The sequence below is a fragment of the Podarcis vaucheri genome (genome assembly GCF_965113315.1).
Source record: "Podarcis vaucheri genome assembly, chromosome: 7".
Taxonomy (NCBI): domain Eukaryota; kingdom Metazoa; phylum Chordata; class Lepidosauria; order Squamata; family Lacertidae; genus Podarcis; species Podarcis vaucheri.
In genome coordinates this window covers 20,568,205-20,586,683 of record NC_138765.1, presented here as the reverse complement: position 1 = coordinate 20,586,683, position 18,479 = coordinate 20,568,205, and the positions used below count along the sequence as shown (strand labels likewise).

Here is an 18,479-nt window from a genome sequence, read left to right as displayed (position 1 = left end):
TTTCCTGCTTTTTTGCCCACTGGACCATCCAACCCAACATTGACTACACTGACTGGCAGCAGGAGCTGTCCAGCGTTCCAGGCAGGGGTCTTTCCCATCACTTCCTGGAGATCTGAGGATTGAGCCCAGGAGCTTCTTCATGCAAAGCAGAGGTGAAATCCTAGCATTGGTATATGCAAGGCAGATTTAACTTCCCCCAAAGCCCAGGTGGAGTCTAAACATTTCAGAGCATGGAGGGCGAGGAGAGAGAAACCCTCACTCAGCTACAACATTCATGGGTTGACCTTGATTCAAACTGCCTAGTTAACCCACCTCACAGAGATGTTGTGTGAGGATAAAAGTGGGAGCAACCAGGGGAGGGGGTGGGGGAAAAAACAGAAGATCTACCATATTTTTCGCCCTATAGGACTCACTTTTCCCCTCCAAAAATGAAGGGGAAATGTGTGTGCATCCTATGGGGCGAATGCAGGCTTTCGCTGAAGCCTGGAGAGCGAGAGGGGTTGGTGCGCATCGACCCCTCTCGCTCTCCAGGCTTCAGGAGAGCCCCAGCGCCGCCATCCCACTCCGGGGACAGCTGGGAGGCACAGCGCTTCTTCCCGCTGTCCCCGGACCTGATCTGAAGGCGGGCGGCGGGGAGAAGAGCGCTTCTCCCCGCTGCCGGCCCCACAAGCGCCTGGGGGGGAAAAATAAATTTCCCCCCTTTATTTCCCCCCCAAAAAACTTGATGCGTCCTATGGGCCGGTGCGTCCTATGGGGCAGAAAAATGCGATATGTATGCTACACTGTGCTTCTTGGAGATAAAAACGAAATATATACTTGCAAGTCAGGCCCACTTGCTCCCATTCAGAGTTCCAGCCACTTGATTCTTTTGCAATCATTGTGCCTCTGACAACAATTCAGCAATCTGTACCCACTGAGCATGCTCAGTCAACATTTGACTCTTTTTTGTGTGGTTATGCAAACATTGGTGTTTCCCTGAGTCTGCTGACATCTTCTTCTGAGGGTGTCTTTGCGGGTGGTACTGTTTTGGCTTCATAAGGAGCAGGACTTGGAGAAGGGAAACGGCTCTTTAGCATATCTGATTGCAAGAGGATGATCGCAAAAAAGGCAGGACTCCCTTCTGCTCCTAGGCACAAAACCCTTTCAGCGGCTTTGAGTACAGTCGTGATCTGAATATACTTAAAAAAAGAAAGCTGAAGGAATCTGATCACAGCCGCCGTGATCAAGAAAAGGGCAATTCTTGCAATTTCAAATCCCTGCTAGGTCTAACGTGCCCAGACACCAGATACTATGATAACTCATAGACACAAGATACTGCAATAGCTTGCTGGGCTTCTCAACACCTCCAGTTCAATGATTTATCAGCAAGGCATTCTGGGCTGAGCCAGCAGACATTGCCAAAGTGAGGACGACTCCTCACACCGATGCCCAGATTGGAGACTGGGGAGAGAAGGCCAAAGGAAGGATTGCAAAATAAACAGGCTCACCACCTCGTACGGCTCTCATCCCTAAGGCTCGTCAGGATTGCTGTTCAGGTGGCAGGCAGACCCAGAGCCAACCGCACGTTCAGGCTCCTAATCGGGCCTACCCTGTGGCAGCCAAGGCAGTGGAGAGATGCTCCTTTGCTGCTTCCAGAGCATAGCATTGTCTTTCTTACTTCAGCCTTTGTACATAGCAGGGAGACATTCATCCAAACGTACAGAGGAAAACTCCCTCAGAACTACACAACCAGTCAGAGAATGTGCTGCCTCAGTGAAGATCATGCCACTCTGCCCAGTTGCTAAGCAACATCTCCACCTGCCATCCTCTTGTCTTGTTGACTAACATTAACCCTTACATTACAAACTAAATGATCCCTGCTTTTGCACTTCCGACAAGTCCAGCAGCATCTGAAGACTGAAGAAGGCTGGAGAACGCTGGAGAACGCTGGAGAACGCTGTAACTACCGCCAGGTCCCAAACATCCCAAACCAAGATGGCTGCCGAATGGAAGCAACCAATATGATCATCCTGGTGGCACAGTGGGCGGTGCAGGCCCTTTTCACCCATTTCCCCCTCCCCATCAGAACCCGCACAATGTCAGCCTGTGGCACCGGCCTCGGGCGAAGATCTGCTGGGAAGCAGCAGGGAGCAGAAAACAAAAGAAGCAGAAGAAGAAAAGACACAGGCTCCTATTGTTGCTTGGCTGACGGTGACACCCACTTGCCTGCCTCTGTCGCAAACGGAGGCATAAGAGCGGGCTTGATCCTGGCTGGGTGCGGCCTGCGTCAAACACACAACAAAAGCCACCTGTGCAGTTATCAATACACCTCTTGTTTCTCTGACACTCCCCTCCGGCAACTGTCCCTTGTCATCTCTCCTTCCTCCCCGCAACAGAAACGTCCAGGCCATACAGCAAAACCTTCTCCCTGCACACAGCTCACCTCCTGTCTTTGCGAGAGAGGTGGTCTCTTATCCTTTTTTTAAGGGAGGGCCTTTCTTGTGCCCAAATACCACCGATTCAGAGCGGTCCACCGCAGGGCAGCAGACCCCTCTCCTTCCTCTGGCCATTCCTTAGGGCTGATTTGTTTATGCCGGTCTTTCCTCTCTGCATCCAATCCACACACACACCCCTCTCCTCCTCCCATCCCCAGCAGCTCAGTTGAAGCTGATACTTAATCAGAGACACCGACACTGGACACTGGTCCGTAACACTTAATCCTCAAATAGTTAAGGGCAAATGAGCAGGCAAGGTGGGGAGGGAGAAGAATGGGGTTCTAGAATGCAATGGGATTCGAGAACACAGAGGAGGAGTGCCTCTGAGGGCGTGCAGAGGGCCATTCTCTTGCCAGCTCTGCACAAAGCACTCCACCAGTGGATTAAGGGGAGGAGTGTTGGTAGTCAGCAGCAAAGTTTCGGGTAATATGGCTCAGTGGTAGAGCATCTGCTTTGCTTGCAAAAGGGCTCAGCATCTCCAGGTAGGGTTGGCAGCATGAAACCCTGGATTGCTGCTGCCAGTCAGTGCAGACAGTACTTGGCTACAGGGACAAGTGGGTCTGATTGTGCTCCTAAGGTCTGAGCCCTGCCCCCAGATTCTTTCTTCTTTCTTTCTTTCTTTTTTAAGCAAACGACTAAAGTGGGATAGCTCAGTTGGTAGACTATTCAGGGCTGTGGGTTCAAGCCCCGTGTTGGGTGAAATATTCCTGCATTTCGGGACCCTCACGGTCCCTTCCAACTCTATGATCTTCTGTGATTAACTCTTCTGTGAAAGAAATAAAAGTCTGTGGTACCTTTAATAGTGGTGTTGAAGAGGGGCTGTCAATCTTGCACGACACTCTGCGGCTGCTAAGCCCTCTCTCTCCTGGTCTTCTCTATCCAGCGTGAAGTTAAAAGGGGATGGCCGTTCTTTTTTACATCAACCCACCTTAGAAATGAAGCAGAGCAGGGCCCATCAGGACAGGGAAGAGAGAGGATAATCCAAACACGACAAAATGATCTACGTGTGGTTCTATGTGCACAAACGCATCAGGGCTGGGGAACCTGTCACTCTCCAGAGGTATAGTGCCCAGATCAAGGGAAGTAATAGTGCCACTCTATTCTGCCGTAGTCAGACCACGCTTGGAATACTGTGTCCAGTTCTGGGCACCATAATTTAAGAAGGATGTTGACAAGCTGGAACTTGTGCAGAGGAGGGCAACCAAGATGACCAAGGGTCTGGAAACCATGCCTTATGAGGAATGGTTGAAGGAGCTGGACATGTTTAGCCTGGAAAAGAGGAGACTGAGAGGAGATCATGGAAACATAGAATAGTAGCGTTGGAAGGGGCCTAAGGGTCATCTAGTCCAACCCCCTGCAGTGAAGGAGTCTCAGCTAAAGCATCCCTGAGATATGATAGCCACCTCCAAATATCTTAAGGGCTGTCACGTGGAAGATGGAGCAAGCTTGTTTTCCCCTGCTCTGGAGGGTAGGACTCGATCCAATGGCTGCAAGTTGCAAGAAAGGAGATTCCGACTCAAAATCAGGAAGAAATTTCAGTAAGAGGTGTTCAAGAGTGGAATGGGCTGCCTTGGGAAGTTATGGACTCTCCTTCCTTGGAAGTTTTTGAACAGAGTTCTATCTATCTGCTTTAGCTGAGAATCCTGCATTTCAGGGGGTTGGACTAGGTGATCCTTGGGATCCCTTCAACTCTACGATTCTATGTTGCTGGACTCCAGTCAGCATGGCCAATGCTCAGAGATGGTGGAAGCTGTAGTCCTGAAACATCTTCTGTGTCACACCTTCCACACTCCTAGTGTACACCCTGTGATTGCTTGTGGCATGCTTCCTTAGCAGCAGCTGCAAATCCCACCTTCTGGCAGGGCCATGGTTCACTCCTAACTTGCATCTCCCTTTAATACGGCACCTGGGAGCTTCCGTTTTTATTTCCCACAATGCCACTGGTGTTACATCACTCCTGGGCACTGTGGGAAATCAAAATGGCTGCTCTCAGCTGCACAATGTTTTCATTAAGAAAGCTGTTGCAACTCAGGAGGGAATGAGTTTTACATATAAGGCTCCCGTCCTAAGCACACTTATTTGGGAGTAAGCCCCACAGAATACAGTGGGGTCTTTGTCTAAGAACATGCCCAGGATCGGGGATGCAGAAATGCAAGGCTTGTGATTGGCTACAGAGTAATGCACACCTGCCTGTTAGGCTTGAAAGTCTGTACAGTGGTACCTCGGGTTAAGTACTTAATTCGTTCCGGAGTGGTTCTTAACCTGAAGCACCACTTTAGCTAATGGGGCCTCCTGCTGCCGCCGCACCGCCGGAACACGATTTCTGTTCTTATCCTGAAGCAAAGTTCTTAACCTGAAGCACTATTTCTGAATTAGCGGAGTCTGTAACCTGAAGCGTATGTAACCCGAGGTACCACTGTACAGCTAAGCTTCGGGTGGGCTTAGCGTATTGACATATCAGCCTCGAAAAATAGGACACTGATTTGCATGTGCTGATTTATATGCACAGAAGCAAATTTAGAAAATTATTACTGGCCTGTCATTTAAACTGAATTATGCTGCTTCTCACCATAGTGGGGAAAGTGGTTGGTACCTCCAGACTATTTTGGGGGAGGGATTCAGACGCATACCGGACATTTAAATGTGTGCAGTTGAAGCAGATAAAAGCATTGTGTTGCCCTCATGCCCCTTTTAGGGTTCTTCTTCATTTTGAAAGAAGCCCTTCAAACAGAGAACACAAAGAAAGGACCGTACCCTGCAATGCAGGACACAGGGCCACCCTAGTACAGCTCCCAGCAGAAGTAGCAAGAGTAGCCTGTTCTCATCTCTCCCCGTGCCTGCCTGCAAATCTGGCAAAATACTTGGCTTGTGGCAGCTGAGCCATCAGCTGGTTGCTGCCAGGGCGGCTGCAGAAGGCCTTGGCAGGGCTGCCCTGGTGCTTTCGGCTCCTGCCTGCTCCCAGCGCTTGCTCAGGTTACAAACACAGGGAGATCTTATCGCAAGGGCCCCCGCAGGATGCAAAGGAGCTGAGAGAGCAGGGTGGGCGGGTGGCACGGGCATGGAAACGACAGGAAGACTGTGCGTGTGTTTCTTGAGGTTTGAGAAAGAGGCTGCTTAAGAAGGAGGGATTAGCTGGGAAAGGCGATTAAAAAGATGGAGAGTTTGGCTGCCTTTCGCTCTCGGAGAGGAGGAGAAAGGATCTCGCTGGTTCACAGAGAAGCTGGAGGAAAGGAGCTGACGTCCTGTTGCAGAAATTATCTGTAAATCTATAGCCACATTGGCTGTTTGGGTTTTGGTTTGCTGGAGAGATGGAATGGCCAGCAGAGCCTGGATCTATTTAGAATTCCTCGCCTCCGTTCCTTTTGGCCGTGATACATTATCAGCCAAATTTGCGGTGCTGCAGATAAGTTAGAACACATGACGTTTCACCCAACCTTCTTCCACCACCCTCCCCAACTCCCTGCCACAAGGTTTGGGGTGCTTTTTAGGGAGGGCTGGCAGGACTTCCCGGTGCCCCACCATCCTCGTGTTTCAGAACATATGCAATTGCTCCTCAAGAGTGTGCTCTGCACACTGTTGCAAGCTGGAAGCGAGCCCTAAGTCAGAGGTGACTAACCTGTGGTCCTACAGGTGCTGTTGGACTCCCAACTCCCATCCGCCCCAGCCAGCATGGCCAATGGCGAGGGGTGATGGGAGTTGTAGTTCAGCAACATTGAGAGGGCCCAAAGCTCCCCACCTCTGCCCCGAGTGAACTCTGTAGGACTTACTTCCAAGCAGATAGGCACAAGATTGCAAAGTTATTTATTCAGTTTAGGGCACTTTCAACCAAGTCCGCTCACCGGTGATCCTGTGATGTGTTACAACATAATTTAAAACAAAAATTGAAACAATAATCGAGGCAAAATAAGAATGAGTCACAATATACAGTGGTGCCCCGCAAGACGAATGCCTCGCAAGATGAAAAACTCGCTAGACGAAAGGGTTTTTCAGTTTTGCGTTGCTTCGCTAGACGAATTTCCCTATGGGCTTGCTTCGCAAGACGAAAACGTCTTGCACTTTTTTTTAAAGCCCCTTGAAGAGGCGCAGTTGCAACAGACCGTGCTTCGCAAGACGAAAAACATCCCAAGACGAAAAGACTCACGGAACGAATTCTTTTCGTCTTGCGAGGCACCACTGTATATAAAATAGACAGAAATCAATGGACATGGATAATTTAGGGCCATTTTTCTAAATGCAAGCAAAACTCAAATACAACCAAGAATAAAAATTCCAGTACATCCATATGCAGCAGTGGACTAACGTCCCATAAATGCCCGGACAAATATTGGCGCAAATTATACTGTACTTCATATTGAGGGTGCAACCACAGAAAAGGCCCTGTTCTGATGAACGCCCCCTGGTGGTGGAACTGTGACATTGGCAATGGTGGTTACAGGTGTGGCTTGCCCAGTGAGGTGGAGCTGCAAGGATAGTCTTCTGGCAGGTGTGCCAGGTAGGCTCCACCAATGCTTCTGACCTTGCTGGACTTCCCTGCTCGTGGTAAGCGGCAGGGATGCTGACCCTGGGAGGCAACTCCTGTGGCTCTGCCCCACTAGGAAAGCTGCTGCCTTGTGTTGCTATAATCTAGCGACGGAGAACGATTGACCCTTCAGATGCTGCCGGACTCCAGGTCCCAACAGCCCCATCCAGCATAGGAGACGTGCATGGATGATGGGAGCTGGAATCCAGCAACATTTGGAGAGTTACAAACAAGGAAAGAGGCCTGCGTTCTGGATCTGCAGGTCAAAAGCACACCTCTTTTTCCTATTCTGTTTTAATAAAATTGTTGTTTTTATAAAATTGCTTTATTAAAATCGGTTTAAAGAAAATTGCTGAAGTTGTTGGGAAATTTAACAACAGTCACCATTTATGCTTTTGTGGCAGGGGAGGGGGAGGGGAGGTGTATTCTGCTGTCTAGTAACTGAAGCAGCAACCCCTAATTGAGCAGGGAAGCGAGGGCCCTCTAGATGTTGCTGAATTACAGCCTCCATCATCCCTGACCACTGGCCATGCAGGCTGGGGCTCCCTGGAGGTTTTTAAGCAGAGGTTGGATGGCCATTTGTCACGTGTGATCTAGCTGAGATTCCTGCACTGCAGAGGGTTGGACTAGATGACTCTCAGGGTCCCTTTCCAGGAAGCCGCAGCTGTCTGATCCCTACATTACTGAGAGCAAGTACTATAAAACCCAGTGGGATTTCCTTCTGAGTGTGCAAAAGCAGGGTTGCTCTTTATATGCATTTCAAGAACAGACCACAGAATCCTGCTGAAATCTGCTCCCCCACGAAATTGCTGCCCCTTTCTCTACAGACATCTGAAATGACACAGGCGAAGACAGGCACCCAACAGACAGACAGGCATGCTGTGTCCCCTTAGGGCTCTCCACGCTCCATTTGTAACACCTCCACCCCCTCATCATTGTCCTCTGCCTTCGATGTCAGAGTCTGTCCACCCAGCCTTTGAGGTGGACAGACTCTGACAAGATAACTGTCAGCAGACGCTCAGTTTCTTCCTCAAGGAAGGGTCCATCTCACCCCCAGAGCCAAGGGAAACAAATCCCTTTGGCGATGATCAGGGTGGATGTCTGTTCAGACCCATCAATCTAGGGGATCAGGCCCCTTTCGTTTCCCAGGGGCTGGCATCACCCTACCTCTCCCCAGACAGGCTTCGCGCAGATAAACAAGCTGCTTGTCCCCGTTTGCAGAGCAAACAAAACAAAGCACATTTGTGTCTCCTTCCAGAACGGAGAACAGTCGCAGGAGGCAGGCGCGATTTATAGACAGGCTTCTTTAGCACCAGCACAGCTCCTGCCCTGACCTCTGTGGCCCGAAAGCACCGGGAGCTACACCAAAGCCAGACTGCTCACGGTCATCTCCAGATCAGTTTTGCCTCCTCTGTCTGGCTAGTGGGTCTGCACAGTTTCAGGCAGAGAGAGGGCTTTTAAAAAACAGGAGATGCCAGGAATTGAACGGGAGACTTTCTACCTGCAGAGCTCACATTGTAACACCTTGCCAGGGTCTCTCTTCCTCCCAAGGACAGAGACGCACACAAGAAACAGGGACCCAGCCCAAGGCCAAATATCAAGCTATTTCACTGCCTTAGATGAAAATCAATCCTTACCCCAGATTTTCCCCCTTCCCAGTTACGACGTCTTTCCCCTGATCTGGCCAAGTCGACAGGCACATTTGTTCCAACCAGTTTGTATGCAGCAAGGGAGTTGCAATCAGTAAAAAAAGCATGATGGATGGAGCCAATTGGCCCCAAACCTCCAGCCCTACTGTCCCTAGGGGCAGAGGAGACTTTGAGACTTCCAGGCAACTCCCTGTACTGGTGATCAGGTTGGGCAGGACGTAAAGGGGTGTCGGCAGATATATTGCCCATGGTTCTGCTAATGTGACGTAAGAAGGGGCAGAGGTTCCTAGTGGGCTCAGCAACTTAGTCATTTCATGTATAGCCCGCCTTTCTTCCAAAGAGCTCAAGGTAGCATGCATGGTTTACCCCCATCCTGTTTTTATTATCCCAACAACGACCCTGCGAGGTAGTTTAGGCTGAGAGACAGGGACAAGCCAGAGGTTACTCAATGGGCTTCACCACAGGGTAGGGATTCGAACCCAGTTCTCCCAGACCTTAGTCCAACAACACCCAAACCCCCACACCACACTGGCTGTTTGCATGTGGGGCAGAGCCTAAAGCAGAGTTTGTGACAATGCTTCAACCAGGACTGCTGGGTCTGGAAACCCAGCTTCCAAACAAGCATCCTTCTGGTTTTTATATTCAGGCTGGGCTTAATCTTAGGAAAACAACTCTACAAGAACCCCTGAAGGGGTCCTGCCCAAACTCTACAGAGACAGAAACTCCCGCTGCTCCGATGAAACTTACCTTTCAGCAGCGTCGACTGGCGTTCTCTCCTGTTGATGCTTCCAGCATCGAGTTTGGACGAACTGGGTGGGGATCTGGAAGGAAAAGAGCAAGCTGAACCGGAGCCCGGGTTGTCTCGGGAAGCAGAAGGGCAAAAAAGATTTCCACCTTGGAGTCAGCAGATGGAAGCGGAGCCTCTGGTTCTGATGCTGCCGGCCACTAACAGAGACAGGGCACTTGGGCCTGATGGACAGCAGCGAAGAAGGATGCTGGAGTCCTAGTTGGGGTTGAAGTGATGCTGTAGCCCCTTCTGTCCCAGGACATTTGCCTGTGGGCTTCTAAGAGATCTCAAGGGTGGCTCTGCATCCGTAGGTGGAATCTGGGCAGAGCAGGCAGCTTCCTGGGCACGCGAGTGTCAGTGGGTGCCCGACTATGTCAGCTCTGCATTTCTGCAAGCGGAGCCCACACACAAATTCCACTGGCTATGTGTGCGTGTTGGGGGGGGGGAGTGAAAAGACAGGCTGCTGCAAGTGGGGGGGGATGCTTGGCTTAGTACATTGGCTGCTTCTCTCGCAGCACATCTTCCTTCCTCTCTTGTGGGTGGATGTGATTTGGGCTGGGCCTTGGGACTCCCCTAAAAGGAGCCGGTTTTAATTCTCATCCGCCTGCTCTCCTGCTTCTTGCGTTGTGCCATTATCTAGCAATCAGCTAAATACCTGTTATCCTGAGCAGCTTGCCTGCCTGAGAGCAGCATGAGATCCTAGCTTGCTGAATTGCACTGAATTCTGGGAGAGGGGCCGAGGTCTGCATGAGTGACCAGACACATAGGAAGCTGTTTTTCCTTCCGGACCCCTGAACTGGTTTACGATTGACTCTCCAGGGGTCTCAGGAAGGAGAGGGCCTCCCCCATCTCCGGACTGCTGCCTTTTAACTAGACTTGCCAGGGATTGAAGCTTTAGCATGGAAAATGTGAGCCCAACCGCTGAAAGTGCCTGCAGGCCATCAATATTTTGCGGGAGAGATTAAAGTGCAAACCGGAATGTTAGGGGCCCCTCCAGACTGGTGGATTTTTTAAATTTTTGGGTACATTCTACATATGGTGACCAGATTTCTTTCCCCAATGAATCCGGGGACACTTTTTTTTTTTTTTTTTGAAGCTGGGAGTCAGTAGTGGGGATGGTGAGGCAAAAGACCCAAGCCCAAGTACACATGCATATTGTATAAAGGTGGAAATCCCTGTGAAACATAAATGCGCAGCGTTTTTGAAAAACTGGGCTGCCTGTGACTCCCGAGCCTCCCCCGATCTGTCAAAACAGGGGGAAAGGGCCAGGAGATTGAGGAAGGCTCAGGAGTCACAGGCAGGTGGCGCGCCATTGCCCAGGAGGGGTGCAAGGTGCGCGGTTTCTCTGCCGGGCAAGATGCAAAGCCCTTCTTTCGCACCCTGTGAAACATAAATGCGCAGAGTTTTTAAAAAACTGGGCAACTGCGTGCCACCACCCATGGCTCCCAAGCTTCCCTGATCTCCTGCCAGCTTCCCCCTTTGTTTTGACTGAAGGGCTTTGCACCTTGCCTGACAGAGAAACTGCTCGCCTTGCGCCCCTCCTGGGCAACGGCAGCCCACTTGCAACTCCTAAGCCTCCCCCGATCTGTCAAAACAAAGGGGGAAGGGGGCAGGAGATCAGTACCGCCGGACGTCCCCAGTTCCCCTTTGGCAGTGGCAGTGGCAGCGAGCAGCTCCTGAATCCAGCCAGAGCCAACTGCGCTACCAGGCTGGCTTTGGGCTGCTGAGGCTGCCACTGCCACGTTTCCCGGGATTTGCAAACCTGGGGACTGTCCCCGGAACCGGGGACGTCTGGGAACCCTATTCTACAGCATGTTTTTAACACAATAAGGCCCCATCTGAACTATACATCTAAAACAGCACCATACCACTTTAAGCGGTCCTGGCTTCCCCGAAAGAATACTGGGAACTGTAGTTTGTTCAGGGTGGTTAGAGTTGTTAGGAGATCTGTATTTCTCTCCCAGAGGTGCAATTCCCAGAGTTCCCCCTGGTAAGAGTGACCAGATTGTTAAACCGCTGTGGAAGTTGTAAATCTATGAAGGGAACTGGGGACTCCTAACAACTCTCAGCACCCTTAACAAACTACAGTCCCAAGATTCTTTGCAGGAAGCCATGGCTGTTCAAACTGATAAAATAGTGCATTAAATGTATAGTGCAGAAGGAGACAATTATTGCAATAGCAGTGGATTTATTCTGCTTCACTTTGTTCTAGGGTGCTTCCCCAATGCTACCACTTTACTTCCTGTCTGGAAGGGCTATAGTGTAACTAAAGCAGGACAAAAATAAGTAAACTGGAACATTTTGGGTCTAAAAAGCTACAGGATTTCAGAGGGAGGTTATGGGACGTGCACTGCTTGGAAATGAAGCAGGATGTCCACTCTGAAACAGCATTGAAAGTGGGAACATGTGCGGCCGCCATAATAGCATCATGAATGTGCAATCCGAAAGGATGTCTGGAGGGGCTGTTGGTTTGTGCATTTAAAGTGGATTAGAACAAATCTCCACTCAAAATGAATCAGACTGTTTGCTGTTAGGAAAGTGGAGGGGAAATGCATAGGATGAACCTGCAATTAATGGGAAGACATGTAAACACCCCACCAGCAAATCAAGATGAGTGCAGGATGAATGCTCATTGTCATATAAACAAAACAAAACAAACACACCAAAACGACTACACATTAGTCCAGTGTTTCCCAACCGGTGTTCCGCGGCACACTAGTGTGCCGCGAGACGTTGCCTGGTGTGCCGTGGGAGGGAGGCGGGTGAGTCGGGCGGCGAGAGGCGGGGCGGCGGCGGCGAGGAGAGGCCGCCCAGCGCGGGGCTCTCGCCGTCTGCCTGCCTGGCTGCCTGCGTGGCGCTGACGTCACGGGGCTGTAACGTGCCCCACATAGGCACACGCGGGGCGGCGAGCGAGCGAGCTCCCACATCCCATCGCCGCTCGCTTCAGCCGGCCTACTGGGCTGTCGCAGGCGGAAGGCCTGCGCATGCGCGAGGTTTTCGCGCCTTCGGGATTCCCTTCACGCCTTCCTCCTCCCGGGTCCTTGAGAGCGCGGGAAGCGGCAGCGCGAGACCGGCGTTGAGCCTGGTAGGTATTGCGCTTGCCAAGGCAGTCATTTAGGAAATGAAAACTTGCAAAGCAAGCAACCAGTTCAATCTGAAGTACGTGTATGCTTAATATCCTGTATCTGAAACCTGTTCTGCCCCCTCCCCCACACTTGGTGCCATTTTCATCTACACATGCAGCAGAGTAAGTTGACCCAGAATAGTACCAATTCAGATGGCAGATGGGAGAATGACAGTGCTGAATGCTTTCCCATGTAGAACAGTCCCTGCAAATAAAAACCTAGCATATTTGGAAGAGGGATGCTAGCCTAACCATTACCTTCTATGCTGTTACTATTTTTTAATTTTTTTTTACATAAGTAAAAAGTGACCTTTCCCCATCTGGCATGGTGGTGTGCCTCGAGATTTTTTTCATGAAACAAGTGTGCCTTTGCCCAAAAAAGGTTGGGAAACACTGCATTAGTCTAACCACCACATAAGATTTGTGCAAGCAAATTAGGGTCTGTGATCAATAAATAGGTTGCCTGAAGGAGCCCTGAGCTATGATCCCTTATCCAAAAGAGAGGACCATGGTGCTATTGATGCCCTAATTGCCCTGTTTTGTTGTTCCTATATTTACTTTTGTGTGGATAGAGATTGAGTTCTCCAGGCATCAGGCTCCTTTCCAGGGACTCAAAAAGTTAAATATCTGAGCGGATCTCTTGGTTGTAGAGTGTGCACACTCAAATGCATGTGCACGGGTGCAAAGAGTCAGAATGCCGTTTCCCTCACAGCCCCCCTCAAACCGCCACTCCGAATACTATATACGTCACCAAATGTGGTTGCTGCAGCTCATCTTAGGTAAGAGCAGTCAGATCCAATGACAAACATTCTCTTAAGCGTTCTCAGGAAAGTCTGCTTTGAAAGCCAGTGCAGGATAAGTTCTCTTTGAGCAAATTAATGCAACATTTGGAAGGCAGGGAAGCTATGCATCACTGTGTGTGCGCACATGTACCATACACTCAGTAATGCTTAGGCTGTGAAAGTAGCACCTGCATACACATACACAAGTTTCCCTATTTTTGTCTGCAAGATGCTGGAGGTGAGAACACTCTATTTTCAGAAGTGGAACCGTTTATTTTCTATTTCCAGGTGTGGAATCAATGGCCATTGGCTATTAGTCAGGAGAAGAAGGGAGCTTCAACCAAATGTTGCAGCGTGGAGTGCTCCCTGATCAGAATCCCAGCCAGCCCATTCTATTTCTCTGCCCCACCCTCCTTTTCCACTCTTTCCTCTCCCAGCAGATGATCGACATCCTAAATTGGCTGTATTTTGCTGTATTGGGGCAGGCGGGGGGGGGGAGTGGTTTATATATGACAGTGATATATGTTGTGTGGGATGCGATCCATGAGAGGCAGTCAAGTACAACATTCCTTGTAATGCTAAAGAAGACATGCGAGGGAATGTTCGGTCCAGCCAGTCAAAGCTTCCTGTTCCTCCTGGCTGGAGCATCCTTCCTTTTGCACATGATAGAAGGTGGGCATGACCTAACCTGTCCAGGTAACAAAAGGACGAGTCATGCAGCAACCTTTCCCCTTTTTGACTTCCTTCTTTGTTTGACCAGCTTTTTAGCTAGGACTGCTCTGCTAGCTCTCAGCTAGCAGAAGCACTGGGATTACTTTCCCATATGGGGTATATCCACATGTACATATTTCTAACTAGGTCTGCCTTCAGATATCCAACTGTGAACTGATGTAAGTAAACTTCTTTTATTGAAATATATATATAAAAATTAAAAAAATTGTCCAGTAGCACCTTAGAGACCAACTAAGTTTGTTCTTGGGATGAGCTTTCATTTGCATGCACACTTCTTCATGCTATCAAATGCCAACAGTGCCCTTCACAAAAGCTCATACCAAGAACAAACTTAGTTGGTCTCTAAGGTGCTACTGGACAATTTATTTATTTATTTATTTATTATTTCTACTGTGTCAGACCAACACGGCTACCTACCTGATTCTTTTATGAGCTTTGAATAAGGCGTCTTTATTCTTTTAAGAGGGATTCAAGGGAACTTACCAGGAACATACCATTCAATCTGAAGACAGACTGAATTGTATAATAGTGAGAGGCTCACGCGAGCTTGCAACCAGCTATCTGCTGTGCATGTAAAAAAGGGGATGTAACTCTGCTAAGTAAAGGAACTTTACTTCATTGTTGTTGTTTAGTCGTTTAGTCATGTCCGACTCTTCGTGACCCCATGGACCAGAGCACGCCAGGCACTCCTGTCTTCCACCGCCTCCCGCAGTTTGGTCAGACTCATGCTGGTAGCTTTGAGAACACTGTCCAACCATCTCGTCCTCTGTAGTCCCCTTCTTCTTGTGCCCTCCATCTTTCCCAACATCAGGGTCTTTTCCAGGGAGTCTTCTCTTCTCATTAGGTAGCCAAAGTATTGGAGTCTCAGCTTCAGGATCTGTCCTTCCAGTGAGCACTCAGGGCTGATTTCCTTCAGAATGGAGAGGTTAGATCTTCTTGCAGTCCATGGGACTCCTCCAACACCATAATTCAAAAGCATCAAAAGCATTACTTCTTTAGGAAGGATATAAATAAACAATATATCCTTTCCTGCCACCCTGAACATTCCCACATGTTGGCTATGGAGAGCTGGGTTGCAGCGTAGAGCTAAAACTATGGAGCTTGCTCTTGCAGGAGGCAATGATGGTCACTAACTTGGAAGGCTATAAAAGAGGATTGGATAAATTCACGGAGGATAATGCTGTCGACGGCTACTAGCCCAGCCGGAGGAGCCATGCTTCTGAATACCAGTTGCTGGAAACGGTAGAAGGGGAGAGGGCTCTTGTGCTCAGATCCTGCTTGTGTATTTTCCACAGGCGTCTGTTTTGCCGCTGTGAGAACAGGATGCTGGACTAGACGAACCACTGTCCTGGAGATACCGAGGATTGAACCTGGGACCTTGGGCATGTGATGCAGATGCTCTAACACTGCGCCACAGCTCTTCCTTCTCTGGACAAGAGGAGATGGGGGCCTGATATACAGGTGGTACATGACCCCAGTCAAGCTCGCAAAAATCTATCATTTGCCCGATAATAAATGTTGGAAATGTAAAGAAATGGAAGGTACATTCTTTCACCTTTGGTGGACGTGCCCAAAGATTAAGGCTTTCTGGGAAATGATATATAACGAACTGAAAAAGGTATTTAAATATACCTTCTTGAAGAAACCAGAGGCCTTTCTCCTGGGCATAGTTGGCCAATTGGTGCCAAAGAAGGACAGAACTTTTTTTATGTATGCAACAACAGCAGCAAGAATACTTATTGCAAAGTATTGGAAGACACAAGAGCTACCCACCCTGGAAGAATGGCAGTTGAAGGTGATTGACTACATGGAATTGGCAGAAATGACTGGCAGAATCCGAGACCAGGGAGAAGAGTCGGTGGAAGAAGATTGGAAGAAATTCAAAGACTACTTACAGAAACATTGTAAAATTAATGAATGTTAGAAGGATGTTGGATAGAAACTAAGCAGTTTCCAGCTGTAATGCTTTAAGAGATATGAATTTTTTTTACAAATGGGTAAAAGTTTAATGGTAAGGATTTGCTGAATTAACAAATTGAACTGGAATACAAAGAAGGGAGGTATGAGGAGGTCCGAGGAAATAAGTGTATGGAAGATATGTTATTGAAAATCAATGTGTGTTTTTAACTGTTTTTTATTTTGTATGCTTATTTTTCCTTTTTCTTGTTATATCTTAAAAACTTTTAATAAATATCTTTTTTAAAAAAGAGGAGATGGGGGCCTAATGGGTAAGGTGCTCTGGAGTCAGGATTTCTGCATTTTCCAGTTTGGCTGTGGGGCGGGGATGGTTTTTGTGCTGATCTGACGCACAGTGAATCCATTTCTCCGGCTGCGTTCATCAGAGCACAATCTCCTCCAATTGAGCCTTTCTACTGGGAGGCATTCCTGACACACCCAAAAACGCATTCTTCACGTTTCCCCCTCCTTACTGTGGGCAGGCACACCTCCCCAGACCCAGGAAAACACAGTTAAGTCACAAAAGATCCCTGTTTAATGGTCCCCTGTGTTTCCAAGCCACCAACATATCCATTGCCGGGGAATCTACAACATCCTATCCTCTCTCTGTGTGTGTCTGCCTCCACAGAATTCCACCCTCCCCTTCCTCTGCTGGATCATTTTGCAAATTGCACCATGAGTGTCCTTCACTCGGTGACAGTTAGGGACTGTGATACTATTCACAAGGCAGGAGCAAAACAGCCTGGAGCTGCTGCATAGTTGCTCCAGAATGGAAAATGGTCTCCTCCTCCCCGTCCAACAATTGCTCATGAAATGCAGCCGCTTCTGGGGTAGAGCACAGCAACAGCTGAACAATCTAGATGACAGCAGCAAGCAATTATCTAGCACGGAGCCCCAAAAAGTAACTAATCCATGTTTACAGCACCTAAGCAAACACACTTTGCATTACAGGTGGTTTTTGTGGGGGGGGGGTGTAATTCTGTAGCAAGTCATTGATGCAATAACGCTGCATTGCTAGTGGGTTTATACTGAACTGTCTGCACAGAGGTCTCTGTGGCGCAATGGGTCAGTGTGTCTGGCTGTTAACCAGAAGGTTGGTGATTTGAGCCCGCTCAGGGATGGCTGTGGGCAGGATCCCTATATTGCAGGGGGTTGGACTAGATGATCCTTGGGATTCCTTCTAACTTTACAATTCTATTATTCTATATAATCCCACTGTATTAGTCATTCTGCATTGCTTCCCTGAGCTTCCCCAGGCTCAGCTAATTTCATTGTACACAGGTTGCACATTGACAATAAAGGTGGTATTATTATTATTATTACAGTGGTGCCTCGCAAGACGAAATTAATTTGTTCCGCAAGTCTCTTCGTCTTGTGAGTTTTTTGTCTTGCGATGCACGGTTTCCCATAGGAATGCATTGAAAATCAATTAATGCGTTCCTAGGGAAACCGCCTTCAGACCAGGTCCGGGGACAGTCTGTCCCCGGACCTCTTCTGAAGGCTGGGGGGGGCAAGGGCTTTTCTTCCCACCCCCAGCATTTTAAAAAACCCTGGGACAGCGGAGGACTTCTCCGCTGTCCGGGTGATCTTAAAATGCTGGCGGGTGGCATTTTAAAATCGCCCCGGGACAGCAGAGGACTTCTCCGCTGTCCGGGCGATTTAAAAGCCCCTGGGAAGGCAGGCAGGGGGGACAAAGACTTTCGCCCCCCGCCCGCCTTCAGAAGGTGTTCCCGCCCCCCGCCCGGCTTCGGAGCAGCGTTCCAAAGCCGGGCGGTGGGGGCAGGTGTTCCCGATCCCCCGCCCGGCTTCGGAGCAGCGTTCCGAAGCCGGGCGGTGGGGGCAGGTGTTCCCGCCCCCCCGCCCAGCTTCGGAGCACCGGGAGAAGCGATCTCCCCGCAGCCCCTTGCTTCAAAAGAGGTCCGGGGACAGCGGGAAGCGCTTCCCGCTGCCCCCGGACCTGGGGCTGCGGGGAGAAGATCGCTTCTCCCCGCCGCCTTGCTTCAAAAGAGAAGACCCGCTGTCCCCGGGGCAAGCTTCGTTTTGCGAAGCAAGCCCATAGGGAAATTCGTCTCGCGAGGCGTTCGTCTTGCTGGGTACCACTGTAGTATTATTATTATTATTATTATTATTATTATTATTATTATTATTATTATTATTATTTTGTTACAGCATTGTTGCTGTCTGGAGAAGATGCACTCTATTTTTATTTATTTCATAAAGAATTACTTTTTACTTGACTGCAACCTTCCTCCCCCCCCCCCCGCAACCTCAAAGTTTTACTGCGGTGGGACAAACCTCCAAACCCAGGACATTCGTGGTGTAAAAAGCTGCACGATCTCTGCAATGGGACACACACGGATCGGGAACAAAGAAGAAGAAGAGTTTGAATTTGATATCCCGCTTTATAACTACCCAAAGGAGTCTCAAAGCGGCTAACATTCTCCTTTCCCTTCCTC

The 18,479-nt window shown here is 49.3% G+C and overlaps 1 protein-coding gene across 9 annotated transcripts in view; it reads right to left on the bottom strand.

The window, feature by feature from the left end:
• Window positions 1-18,479, bottom strand: part of MAG (myelin associated glycoprotein) — a 76,240-nt gene that overhangs the window by 36,209 nt on the left and 21,552 nt on the right. For 3 of the 9 annotated variants that reach the window (XM_082231632.1, XM_082231633.1, XM_082231640.1), the window contains exon 2: window positions 9,390-9,463. The exons of 2 other annotated variants lie outside the window; for them this stretch is intronic. In XM_082231632.1, the coding sequence (XP_082087758.1) occupies window positions 9,390-9,463 (74 nt within the window). Of the gene's footprint in view, window positions 1-3,268; window positions 3,403-9,389; window positions 9,901-18,479 lie in introns of those variants that run through there. 4 more of the 9 variants (XM_082231635.1, XM_082231634.1, XM_082231636.1 and 1 more) reach the window with 4 other exon arrangements.